Consider the following 13,600-nt stretch of genomic DNA (forward strand, 5'->3'; position numbering starts at 1 on the left):
ATGATTCAGATTATACATGTTCTACATTCTATAAATGATTCAGATTATACATGTTCTACATTCTATGAATGATTCCGATTATACATGCTCTACATTCTATAAATGATTCAGATTATACATGTTCTACATTCTATAATAGATTCAGATTATACATGCTCCACATTCTATAAATGATTCAGATTATACATGTTCTACATTCTATAATTGATTCAGATTATACATGTTCTACATTCTATAAATGATTCAGATTATACATGTTCTACATTCTATAAATGATTCAGATTATACATGTTCTACATTCTATAATGATTCAGATTATACATGCTCTACATTCTATAAATGATTCAGATTATACATGTTCTACATTCTATAATTGATTCAGATTATACATGCTCTACATTCTATAATTGATTCAGATTATACATGTTCTACATTCTATAAATGATTCAGATTATACATGCTCTACATTCTATAAATGATTCAGATTATACATGCTCTACATTCTATAATTGATTCAGATTATACATGTTCTACATTCTATAATTGATTCAGATTATACATGCTCTACATTCTATAAATGATTCAGATTATACATGTTCTACATTCTATAAATGATTCAGATTATACATGTTCTACATTCTATGAATGATTCAGATTATACATGCTCTACATTCTATAAATGATTCAGATTATACATGTTCTACATTCTATAAATGATTCAGATTATACATGTTCTACATTCTATGAATGATTCAGATTATACATGCTCTACATTCTATAAATGATTCAGATTATACATGTTCTACATTCTATATGTGATTCAGATTATACATGCTCTACATTCTATAAATGATTCAGATTATACATGCTCTACATTCTATAAATGATTCAGATTATACATGTTCTACATTCTATAAATGATTCAGATTATACATGTTCTACATTCTATGAATGATTCAGATTATACATGCTCTACATTCTATAAATGATTCAGATTATACATGTTCTACATTCTATGAATGATTCAGATTATACATGCTCTACATTCTATAATTGATTCAGATTATACATGCTCTACATTCTATAAATGATTCAGATTTGCCTGAGTCAAAAAGTCTTGTTTGTGAACATCAAAAGTATTTTCTGATTGACTGTAGATTTACTGTGATTTTATTTATGTCAAAGCCATGATAGAGGTATTAAAAAATGTACCTCTGATGATTTATCATCAGAGAGAAACAGCTGTAGTGTTGATGGTCCCAATTGGCACCGTATTCCCTATGTAGCCCTGGTCAAAAGTAGTGCACTATTTAGGGAATAGGGTGCAGTTTTGGGACACACACTAGTAGTCCCTGCAGTTAGATTCCTGTAGTTCGATAGAACACTTGTTTAACAGATTTTCAGGAACTAAATCATCCACTGTGCCCGAGGCCTTGATGTACAGTAATCCCTGCTTGACATTCTACAGACAAGAGATGAGAGAGGGAAAGAGTGATGAGAGAGAGAGAGAGAGAGAGAGAGAGAGAGAGAGAGAGAGAGAGAGAGAGAGAGAGAGAGGTACACTACATGACCAAAGGTATGTGGACACCTGCTTGTCGAACATCTTGTTCCAAAATCATGGGCATTTAAATGGAGCTGCTATAACAGCCTCTTCTCGTCTGGGAAGGCTTTCCACTAGATGTTGGAACATTGCTGCTATAACAGCCTCTTCTCGTCTGGGAAGGCTTTCCACTAGATGTTGGAACATTGCTGCGGGGACTTCCTTCCATTCAGCCACAAGAGCATTAGTGAGGTTGGCCGCTGATGTTGGGCGATTAGGCCTGGCTCGCAGTCGGCGTTCCAATTAATCTCAAAGGTGTTCGGTGGGGTTGAGGTTGAGGCTCTCGGCAGTCCAGTCAAGTTCTTCTACACCGATCTCAACAAACCATTTCTGTATTAAGAATTCCCTTCACTGGAACTATGGGGCCTAGCCCGAACCATGAGAAATAGCCCCAGACCATTATTTCTCCTCCACCAAACTTTACAGTTGTCACTATGCATTCGGGCAGGTAGCGTTCTCCTGGCATCCGCCAAGCCCAGATTCATCCGTCGGACTGCCAGATGGTGAAGCGTGATTCATCACTCCAGAGAACGCGTTCCCACTGCTCCAGAGTCCAATGGCGGAGAGCTTTACACCACTCCAGCTGACGCTTGGCATTGCGCATCGTGATCTTAGGCTTGTGTACGGCTGCTCGGCCATGGAAACCCATTTCATGAAGCTCCCGACGAACAGTTCTTGTGCTGACGTTGCTTCCAGAGGCAGTTTGGAACTCGGTAGTGAATGTTGCAACCGAGGACAGACGATTTTTACGCGCTACGTCCTTCTGTACACGTAGGTCCCGTTCTGTGAGCTTGTGTGGCCTACCACTTCGCGGCTGAGACGTTGTTGCTCCTAGACATTTCCACTTCACAACAACAGCACTTACAGTTGACCGGGGCAGCTCTAGCAGGGCAGAAATTTGACAAACTGATTTGTTGGAAAGGTGGCATCCTATGTGACTGCCACGTTGAAAGTCACTGAGGTCTTCAGTAAGGCCATTCTACTGCCAATGTTTGTCTAAGGAGATTGCATGGCTGTGTGTTCTATTTTATTCACCTGTCAGTAACGGGTGTGGCTGAATTAGCCGAATCCACTCATTTGAAAGGGTGTCCACATTCTTTTGTATATATAGTGTATAATTCAGTACAGTGAAATCACAACAGGAAACATTTCCTTCGTATGTTTCCCTCAATGGTGTATCCAAGCCAGGAGGACATTATCTAAAGGAAAATTACACACACATGCACACGCACGCACACAAATGATTTGCTCAACCTGAAACATCTGCTCAGTCATCTATCTGAAGATTAGAAACAGGAAATCATGCAGGCAAGGAGAGGGACAGCCTGCCGTGCCAATCAATGCTCAATTGCTGTTAGATGTGGGTATTAAGTGTGAAGTGGACTTGTTGGTTTTAGTGAAGGTTCCTAGATGCCGTCTCCTGCTGTTGTGTCCTTGATCAAGACGCTTAACCCTGAAACTGCTCCAGGGGTGCTGCACTGTGTCTTTAAGGTCTGGCTGTCTTAGGGGGTTAGGAGAAAACAAAAATACTAATAGCTGTGTCTTTAAGGTCTTTAAGGTCTGGGTGTCTTAGGGGGTTAGGAGAAAACAAAAATACTAATAGCTGTGTCTTTAAGGTCTTTAAGGTCTGGGTGTCTTAGGGGGTTAGGAGAAGACAAAAATACTAATAGCTGTGTCTTTAAGGTCTGGGTGTCTTAGGGGGTTAGGAGAAGACAAAAATACTAATAGCTGTTTTATTTTAGACAGTAACTTATCTTCTCTTTCCTCTCCTCTTGGTTGACAGTGATAACATCCTGGTTCTGGATATCTTCTTCGAGGCTCTGAACTACGAGACCATCGAGCAGACCAAAGCTTACGAGTTCGCTGGGTTGCTGGGTAAGAAAACGCTGGTCAGCAGTTGATCGGAAATTGCTGAACAAAATAGCAAATACAGTTATTATCAGTTTTAACTAAATTGATATTAACCACCCTGACGTGTGTCGTTATACCTGAATACAACATTTTTCAATTATGTTTTAGCCTGTGAATAAAAAAATGAACCCAATATTACTTAATTTACTATGGAACCAACGTTTCAGGTTCCAGACCTTGCCTGAAAAATTTCAAATATTTTTCATTTCATCATTGTTTCATCATGTATGTCATGTGTTTTCAGGGGATATTGGTGGTCAGTTGAGTCTCTTCATGTGTTTTCAGGTGATACTGGTGGTCAGTTGAGTCTCTTCATGTGTTTTCAGGTGATATTGGTGGTCAGTTGAGTCTCTTCATGTGTTTTCAGGTGATATTGGTGGTCAGTTGAGTCTCTTCATGTGTTTTCAGGTGATATTGGTGGTCAGTTGAGTCTCTTCGTGTGTTTTCAGGTGATATTGGTGGTCAGTTGAGTCTCTTCATGTGTTGTCAGGTGATATTGGTGGTCAGTTGAGTCTCTTCATGTGTTTTCAGGTGATATTGGTAGTCAGTTGAGTCTCTTCATGTGTTGTCAGGTGATTTTGGTGGTTAGTTGAGTCTCTTCATGTGTTTCAGGTGATTTTGGTGGTCAGTTGAGTCTCTTCATGTGTTTTCAGGTGATATTGGTGGTTAGTTGAGTCTCTTCATGTGTTTTCAGGTGATATTGGTGGTCAGTTGAGTCTCTTCATGTGTTTTCAGGTAATATTGGTGGTCAGATGAGTCTTCATGTGTTTTCAGGGGATATTGGTGGTCAGTTGAGTCTCTTCATGTGTTTTCAGGTGATACTGGTGGTCAGTTGAGTCTCTTCATGTGTTTTCAGGTGATATTGGTGGTCAGTTGAGTCTCTTCATGTGTTTTCAGGTGATATTGGTGGTCAGTTGAGTCTCTTCATGTGTTTTCAGGTGATATTGGTGGTCAGTTGAGTCTCTTCATGTGTTTTCAGGTGATATTGGTGGTCAGTTGAGTCTCTTCATGTGTTGTCAGGTGATATTGGTGGTCAGTTGAGTCTCTTCATGTGTTTTCAGGTGATATTGGTAGTCAGTTGAGTCTCTTCATGTGTTGTCAGGTGATTTTGGTGGTTAGTTGAGTCTCTTCATGTGTTTCAGGTGATTTTGGTGGTCAGTTGAGTCTCTTCATGTGTTTTCAGGTGATATTGGTGGTTAGTTGAGTCTCTTCATGTGTTTTCAGGTGATATTGGTGGTCAGTTGAGTCTCTTCATGTGTTTTCAGGTAATATTGGTGGTCAGATGAGTCTTCATGTGTTTTCAGGTGATTTTGGTGGTCAGTTGAGTCTCTTCATGTGTTTTCAGGTGATATTGGTGGTCAGTTGAGTCTCTTCATGTGTTGTCAGGTGATATTGGTGGTCAGTTGAGTCTCTTCATGTGTTTTCAGGTGATATTGGTGGTCAGTTGAGTCTCTTCATGTGTTTTCAGGTGATATTGGTGGTCAGTTGAGTCTCTTCATGTGTTTTCAGGTGATATTGGTGGTCAGTTGAGTCTCTTCATGTGTTGTCAGGTGATATTGGTGGTCAGTTGAGTCTCTTCATGTGTTGTCAGGTGATATTGGTGGTCAGTTGAGTCTCTTCATGTGTTTTCAGGTGATATTGGTAGTCAGTTGAGTCTCTTCATGTGTTTTCAGGTGATATTGGTGGACAGATGGGTCTATTCATAGGAGCCAGTATCCTCACCATCTTGGAGCTCTTTGACTACCTATATGAGGTAAGCATTCATTTTGTAAATGTTAACTGTTTCTAGGTTTCCTGTCAGATCTTTCTTCAAAATCTTATCCGGTGTGTCCTGAAACAGTTTCATGAAGCCATACTTAGGTATTTGTTTATGTCTCAGGTTTTTGCTTGCATCTAGGTTTCCTAGAGAAAGTTTGCCTCTAGGTTATGGTAGTATATATGTCAATGTATGTAAATATCCTTCATTTACATGATTCCCTCAGGGCAATATGTCTAGCTAAGTGCTAGACAGCCACAGGCCTTAGAACCAGTCAGCCGCACGGAAACAATCCATTTCCACTAGCATTGCTGCATTCTCCGTAAATGCTAACCAAGTTATTGTGGATGTTTCTTAGTAACCAACTAACCGGTTTAAAAACTGTCTGGAGGAGACAACACCCTAGGGAAGCTACACTTAATAAAAAGGGAACTACCTGTATCCCGTTAAAACTAGCCGCTCACTTTAAATCGAACTTGTAGAGCATTCATTTCCAGGTGTCTGAAAGCAGCTCATCTCTCTCAGGCGCAGCACTGTTGACTGCATGAACATTTTAGTCATTTTGTATTTGGGATTCAGTTAGGATGCTTCTGTTGCTGTGGATTTGTATCAGAGCAGCATCCTCCCTGGGTGGAATAGCTGCCTGTTCAACAAGGATGTGTTTGAGGATATACACGCTTTCTGTTTACTGTATGTTCATGTACTCAGGATTAATTCTATCTATATAAAATAAAAAATAAAAATAATCATCATCATTTTTGGAATCATTTGAATAAACGGGGATCAGTAGCTTATCTCATTATTGTAAACATTACTGACACTGGAAATAATTTCTGTATGTGTACCATCAATTGTCTTTGAATTATATAACTTTTTCTTTACTATATTCATTTGTCTCCATAAGAATCCAGTAATAAACAAGGAAACACGTTCACCAGCAGTCTGTAAAAAGAAAAGGAAAACAGATGAACAGTGAACAGTCAGTTGGCTGCATTCCAAAAGTCTGGTTCTCTGAGGCACTGCTTCAAAGACCAGATACTATGTTTGCTTGTTTGCAGGTGATCAAGTACAAGCTGTGTCGGTGCTCAAATAAGAAACACAAACGCAGCAACAGCAACGACCGGGGAGCAGTTCTGAGTCTGGAGGACGTCAAACGCCATGTCAGTAGGCTAGCTCTATCTCTGGCTAAGTATTTGCCGTGTCTGGAAAAATTGTTGGACCGAGACAGGGTAGATGGGGGGGGGGGGGGGGGGGAGACAAAAAGAAAAAAACAGAGCGAGAGAAAGAGGCACAGTGATAAAAGACAACGTGAGAGATTGTGGAAATGGTTTCAATTTAATCACGGATGGTCTGTAGGACCAGCCTAGTGGGTTTACAATGAGAGCTTTGGGTGGGGGTGACAGCTTCTGATTTTCAAGTGTACACTCTTAGAAAAAAGGTTCCGAAAGGGTTATTTGGCTGTCCTCATAGAACCCTTTCGAGAGAGAGAGAGAGAGGGGGGGGGAGAGAGAGAGAAATGGTTGGTTTGCTGCATGGAGTTATTTCATCCTCCTTTACCCTGCATTCCTCCATTTAATCCAGCCTGTTTCATATTTCTTACCCAAATGGAACCCTATTCTCTATATAGTGCACTACTTTAGACTTAGTAATGCACTATAAAATAAAAGGGTGATTTTTGGCAGTATTTTCTCTTTGGTTTCTTTCCACTACAGTATGTTCACTCCTCTCTACTACCGGAAGTCTTATTCCTGTCTGTCTGTCCTTCCTGTTCGCTCATCCCTCGGGCTCTGTGTGAGAACCTCTTATTCCTGTCTGTGTTTCCTGTTCGCTCATCCCTCGGGCTCTGTGTGAGAACCTCTTATTCCTGTCTGTGTTTCCTGTTCGCTCATCCCTAGGGCTCTGTGTGAGAACCTCTTATTCCTGTCTGCCTTCCTGTTCGCTCATCCCTCGGGCTCTGTGTGAGAACCTCTTATTCCTGTCTGTGTTTCCTGTTCGCTCATCCCTAGGGCTCTGTGTGAGAACCTCTTATTCCTGTCTGTCCTTCCTGTTCGCTCATCCCTCGGGCTCTGTGTGAGAACCTCTTATTCCTGTCTGTCCTTCCTGTTCGCTCATCCCTCGGGCTCTGTGTGAGAACCTCTTATTCCTGTCTGTGTTTCCTGTTCGCTCATCCCTCGGGCTCTGTGTGAGAACCTCTTATTCCTGTCTGTGTTTCCTGTTCGCTCATCCCTAGGGCTCTGTGTGAGAACCTCTTATTCCTGTCTGTCCTTTCTGTTCGCTCATCCCTCGGGCTCTGTGTGAGAACCTCTTATTCCTGTCTGTCCTTTCTGTTCGCTCATCCCTCGGGCTCTGTGTGAGAACCTCTTATTCCTGTCTGTCCTTTCTGTTCGCTCATCCCTCGGGCTCTGTGTGAGAACCTCTTATTCCTGTCTGTCCTTTCTGTTCGCTCATCCCTCGGGCTCTGTGTGAGAACTTCTTATTCCTGTCTGTCCTTCCTGTTTGCTCATTCCTCGGGCTCTGTGTGAGAACCTCTTATTCCTGTCTGTCTGTACTTCCTGTTCGCTCATCCCTCGGGCTCTGTGTGAGAACCTCTTATTCCTGTCTGTCCTTTCTGTTCGCTCATCCCTCGGGCTCTGTGTGAGAACCTCTTATTCCTGTCTGTCCTTCCTGTTTGCTCATCCCTCGGGCTCTGTGTGAGAACCTCTTATTCCTGTCTGTCCTTCCTGTTCGCTCATCCCTCGGGCTCTGTGTGAGAACCTCTTATTCCTGTCTGTCCTTCCTGTTTGCTCATCCCTCGGGCTCTGTGTGAGAACCTCTTATTCCTGTCTGTCCTTCCTGTTTGCTCATCCCTCGGGCTCTGTGTGAGAACCTCTAATTTCTGTCTGTCCTTCCTGTTTGCTCATCCCTCGGGCTCTGTGTGAGAACCTCTTATTCCTGTCTGTCTGTACTTCCTGTTCACTCATCCCTCGGGCTCTGTGTGAGAACCTCTAATTCCTGTCTGTCCTTCCTGTTTGCTCATCCCTCGGGCTCTGTGTGAGAACCTCTTATTCCTGTCTGTCCTTCCTGTTTGCTCATCCCTCGGGCTCTGTGTGAGAACCTCTTATTCCTGTCTGTCTGTACTTCCTGTTCACTCATCCCTCGGGCTCTGTGTGAGAACCTCTTATTCCTGTCTGTCCTTCCTGTTTGCTCATCCCTCGGGCTCTGTGTGAGAACCTCTTATTCCTGTCTGTCTGTACTTCCTGTTCACTCATCCCTCGGGCTCTGTGTGAGAACCTCTTATTCCTCTCTGTCCTTCCTGTTTGCTCATCCCTCGGGCTCTGTGTGAGAACCTCTTATTCCTGTCTGTCTGTCCTTCCTGTTTGCTCATCCCTCGGGCTCTGTGTGAGAACCTCTTATTCCTGTCTGTCTGTCCTTCCTGTTTGCTCATCCCTCGGGCTCTGTGTGAGAACCTCTTATTCCTGTCTGTCCTTCCTGTTTGCTCATCCCTCGGGCTCTGTGTGAGAACCTCTTATTCCTGTCTGTCCTTCCTGTTTGCTCATCCCTCGGGCTCTGTGTGAGAACCTCTTATTCCTGTCTGTCCTTCCTGTTTGCTCATCCCTCGGGCTCTGTGTGAGAACCTCTAATTTCTGTCTGTCCTTCCTGTTTGCTCATCCCTCGGGCTCTGTGTGAGAACCTCTTATTCCTGTCTGTCTGTCCTTCCTGTTTGCTCATCCCTCGGGCTCTGTGTGAGAACCTCTTATTCCTGTCTGTCCTTCCTGTTTGCTCATCCCTCGGGCTCTGTGTGAGAACCTCTAATTTCTGTCTGTCCTTCCTGTTTGCTCATCCCTCGGGCTCTGTGTGAGAACCTCTTATTCCTGTCTGTCCTTCCTGTTTGCTCATCCCTCGGGCTCTGTGTGAGAACCTCTAATTCCTGTCTGTCCTTCCTGTTTGCTCATCCCTCGGGCTCTGTGTGAGAACCTCTAATTCCTGTCTGTCCTTCCTGTTTGCTCATCCCTCGGGCTCTGTGTGAGAACCTCTTATTCCTGTCTGTCTGTCCTTCCTGTTTGCTCATCCCTCGGGCTCTGTGTGAGAACCTCTAATTCCTGTCTGTCCTTCCTGTTTGCTCATCCCTCGGGCTCTGTGTGAGAACCTCTTATTCCTGTCTGTCTGTCCTTCCTGTTTGCTCATCCCTCGGGCTCTGTGTGAGAACCTCTAATTTCTGTCTGTCCTTCCTGTTTGCTCATCCCTCGGGCTCTGTGTGAGAACCTCTAATTTCTGTCTCTCCTTTCTTCTTCCCTTCACCTTTTCTCATCCTTTGTTCACTTCTCTTCCCTCAGACGCCCTGTGAGAACCTGCGTACGCCGGGTACGTATCCTGCCAACATGCTTCCTCACCATCCAGCACAGGGCAACTTCGAAGACTTCACATGCTGAACCAATCAGGAGAAAGCAGGAAATACCTGAGCCAATCAGGACAGGAGGAAGGAGGAATAACCTGGCTGGCAGTATGCAACCAAAGTCAACCATACAAAAAGAATATCTGACGTGAACGGATTCTCAATATGGAAACTTTTCTTACTATCTGAGAGGAGGGGGAAAATATCAACAATCACAACAATCACATTAAGTGGAGAAGAAGAAGATTATTCCAAACATAAATATCTGTAAAAGTTCCAGAACATTTTGGGGAATTTGGAATCCTAAAAGTAAATCCTGAATGTTCTATGTCTATATTTGGAATAGAACCAGGAAACAAAGACTCTACTCTTCAAGATCACACTGCAAATATGGACTTCTCACTCTAAAACAGACAGATATGGGAAATGTATCTAACTAGTGTACAGACACAGCACTGTACAAAAAACATCAACAGAGCCTCATGCCTTTATAACAGCCAACACCTGGCTGTCAGTTGCTGATGGCTGGCCTATTAGGATAGTAGTATGGTGGGGATCAATTCCATTTCAATTCAGACAATTAACCTTCCCGAATTGACTGAATTGGAATGGAATTGACCCCAACCCTGGTCAGTGGAGAAATGCTGTGCTTCACTCAACTCCACTGTAGACGTAGCACCGTAACTGCTGTGATGCTTGGTAGGGGTGCAGTTCCAGTGGGAGTCTCTCTGTCTGTCTTGAGAATGTAGCCATCTCCACAATGGGTTACATCAATAACAACCAAGATGAGTAGTGGAAGCGTTTAGGGAGAAGGTAGTAGAGAGCTTTACCATTTAGTAAAAACGTAAATGGTGAACTTTTCAGGTCTCATCTTGTAAATGCATGCTTGTATATCGTCTTCTGCATGTATTACCTTTTTTTTTCTTTTTTTTTTCTTTTTTTCATTTGCATTATTGCTGCCAAGTTTGCCTCGATGATACAGGAAAAAGATGATGCTCCCCTCCTAATAGTGTGTGCGCGTGCGTGTGTGTGTGTGCGTGTGTTTGTGTAATGAAATGTGTTGGTTTGTGTGACCAGCCTGGTTGAATCCACCAGCTAGCAGCTGAACCTCATTCCAACAACACGCCTTGTTTCATTAATCCATGTTAAATGTGTGCCCTATCCTATAATCCCAAATCATCCCCTAGCAACTATGCCGTACGTACTTGTATGGAGACAATTCCACCTGTCACAGACAGAGCTTCCACATTGTGTACGCCTATCCAGTCCTCTCAGTTCTACAGTGCCTAGGGAGTAGTAGAGGCTACGGTTTGACATGGGATTTAGGAATGAGTTGTGAGATGTGTTATTTCCAGCCTATTAATTTACCCATGTTCTTGACTGACATAAGTGGTGTGTGGGGAGTTTTCCAGAAATCAGTTCATTTCGGGTTTTCCTTGTAATTCTGTGAGGGTTTTAAAATGTTCTGTATCTGTGTTCTAGTCGCACATATGTCATTATCAAAGCACAATTACACCGATATGTAGAGGTGATGATGTAACAGAAGAAGTAGATGAATTCTTATGGATATTCTCATAATACCAAGGTTTTTTATTATTACTGTGTAGCAGTTTTTTGGGTTTGTTTTCTTTGCTACAGAATAGGGTTCCAAAATTGCAGTAACTTTCCCAACATTTCCAGGTTTTTTCAGAATTCCCCGGAATCAGGAGGGAATCTTCCGGCTGGAAATCCTTCGCCCGGGATTTCCAGAATACCAGGGAATTTGGGGAAAGTTGCAGGTATTTTGTAACCGACCTACTTAAACATACATATTGCCTGATAGTCCAGTCTCCATCAGGTTACAGGCTGTTCTATTTATCTAACAAAGCATATTATAATAAAATTTAAATATCATTTTGAACATTTATTATTCTATGGAGGTCTCATTTCTTGTGTGTGTGTGTTTGTAATAAGCTCACATAGTTGCTGTCACAAACTCTACACAGTTGTCACTGACTAGATAGATATTAATTTCCCACTGAGCAAACAATTTCTGTACTTACAGCCTTCATATAAATTCATTTTATTAGGTTTGTGCTTTGGCGGACCTTATTTTTTTATTGACATTTGTCAATAAATCTCATGAATGCAACTGTTTATGTCAAAATTGTTTCGCGTTCCACTTGGGCGGCAGGTAGCTTAGTGGTTAGAGCATTGGGCCAGTAACCGAAAGGTTTGAATAACTGAGCAGGCTAGGTGAAAAATGTGTTGATGTGCCCTTGAGCAAGGCACTTAAACCTATTTGGCTCCACTCTACTATGTCTGACAACACATTTCACTGTACCTATCCGGTGGATGTAACAACATCTTTCCTTATTTTTATTTTTTTTGCCCTCGTCCTGAAAAGTAAATGGTAAAATATTGAATTGTGAGGCTCAATATAAGGGCTGGACATGCAGATAAATGACAGTCAGATAAATGAAAAGCTGATTTTTGCCGGGTTCTTAGGACTGATAGGGTTAATAAGACTGTTCAAAGTTTACTTTATATTTTTAAACCTTGCTTCATTTGAAGAGAAGGGTGGGTATTTCATTAGTTGCACACCATTTCAGTAGTTGGACACAATTTCATTAGTTGCACACCATCTCAGTAGTTGCACACCATTTCAGTATTTGCACACCATTTCAGTAGTTGCAACAGTTGCACAACCCAACATTGGTATTTGAGGAGGGTATTTCAATATAGTTGACACCATCACAACATAAGGAATTTTAGTTTAGTTAGACACCAACACATACAATTATTTCACACCACAACTTTGGTATTTTGGGGAATAGAACACAGAGCTGCAGAAATGTGAAGGGTATTTTTTGGAGGGTATTTCAGTATAGTTGACACCACAATGTTAGTATTTGAGGGGGGGGGGGGGGGTATTTCAGTATAGTTGACACCACAATGTTAGTATTTGAGGGGGGGGGGGGGGGGGGGTATTTCAGTATAGTTGACACCACAATGTTAGTATTTGAGGGGGGGGGGGGGGGGTATTTCAGTATAGTTGACACCACAATGTTAGTATTTGAGGGGGGGGAAGGGTATTTCAGTATAGTTGACACCACAATGTTAGTATTTGAGGGGGGGGAAGGGTATTTCAGTATAGTTGACACCACAATGTTAGTATTTGAGGGGGGGAGGTATTTCAGTATAGTTGACACCACAATGTTAGTATTTGAGGGGGGGGGGGGGTATTTCAGTATAGTTGACACCACAATGTTAGTATTTGAGGGGGGGGGGGGGTATTTCAGTATAGTTGACACCACAATGTTAGTATTTGAGGGGGGGGGGGGGGTATTTCAGTATAGTTGACACCACAATGTTAGTATTTGAGGGGGGGGGGGGTATTTCAGTATAGTTGACACCACAATGTTAGTATTTGAGGGGGGGGGGGATATTTCAGTATAGTTGACACCACAATGTTAGTATTTGAGGGGGGGGGGGGGTATTTCAGTATAGTTGACACCACAATGTTAGTATTTGAGGGGGGGGGGGGGGTATTTCAGTATAGTTGACACCACAATGTTAGTATTTGAGGGGGGGGGGGTATTTCAGTATAGTTGACACCACAATGTTAGTATTTGAGGGGGGGGGGGTATTTCAGTATAGTTGACACCACAATGATAGTATTTGAGGGGGGGGGGGGTATTTCAGTATAGTTGACACCACAATGTTAGTATTTGAGGGGGGGGAAGGGTATTTCAGTATAGTTGACACCACAATGTTAGTATTTGAGGGGGGGGGGGTATTTCAGTATAGTTGACACCACAATGATAGTGTTTGAGGGGGGGGGGGTATTTCAGTATAGTTGACACCACAATGTTAGTATTTGAGGGGGGGGGGGTATTTCAGTATAGTTGACACCACAATGTTAGTATTTGAGGGGGGGGGGGTATTTCAGTATAGTTGACACCACAATGTTAGTATTTGG

General features: G+C 42.5%; 1 protein-coding gene across 2 annotated transcripts in view; it reads left to right on the forward strand.

Moving 5' to 3' along the window:
- The window catches only part of LOC120065486 (acid-sensing ion channel 1B-like), a 111,935-nt gene extending 100,390 nt beyond the window's left edge, over positions 1-11,545 (forward strand). Inside the window, exons 7-10 of one of the 2 annotated variants that reach the window (XM_039016530.1) lie at positions 3,384-3,475; positions 5,185-5,264; positions 6,326-6,427; positions 9,581-11,545. In XM_039016530.1, coding sequence (XP_038872458.1) covers positions 3,384-3,475; positions 5,185-5,264; positions 6,326-6,427; positions 9,581-9,676 — 370 coding nt within the window. In that variant the 3' untranslated portion in view covers positions 9,677-11,545. The remainder of the gene's footprint in view (positions 1-3,383; positions 3,476-5,184; positions 5,265-6,325; positions 6,428-9,580) is intronic. The other variant, XM_039016531.1, reaches the window with a different exon arrangement.
- Positions 11,546-13,600: the final 2,055 nt, after the last annotated feature.

The sequence above is a fragment of the Salvelinus namaycush genome, chromosome 20 (assembly GCF_016432855.1).
Source record: "Salvelinus namaycush isolate Seneca chromosome 20, SaNama_1.0, whole genome shotgun sequence".
Lineage (NCBI taxonomy): Eukaryota > Metazoa > Chordata > Actinopteri > Salmoniformes > Salmonidae > Salvelinus > Salvelinus namaycush.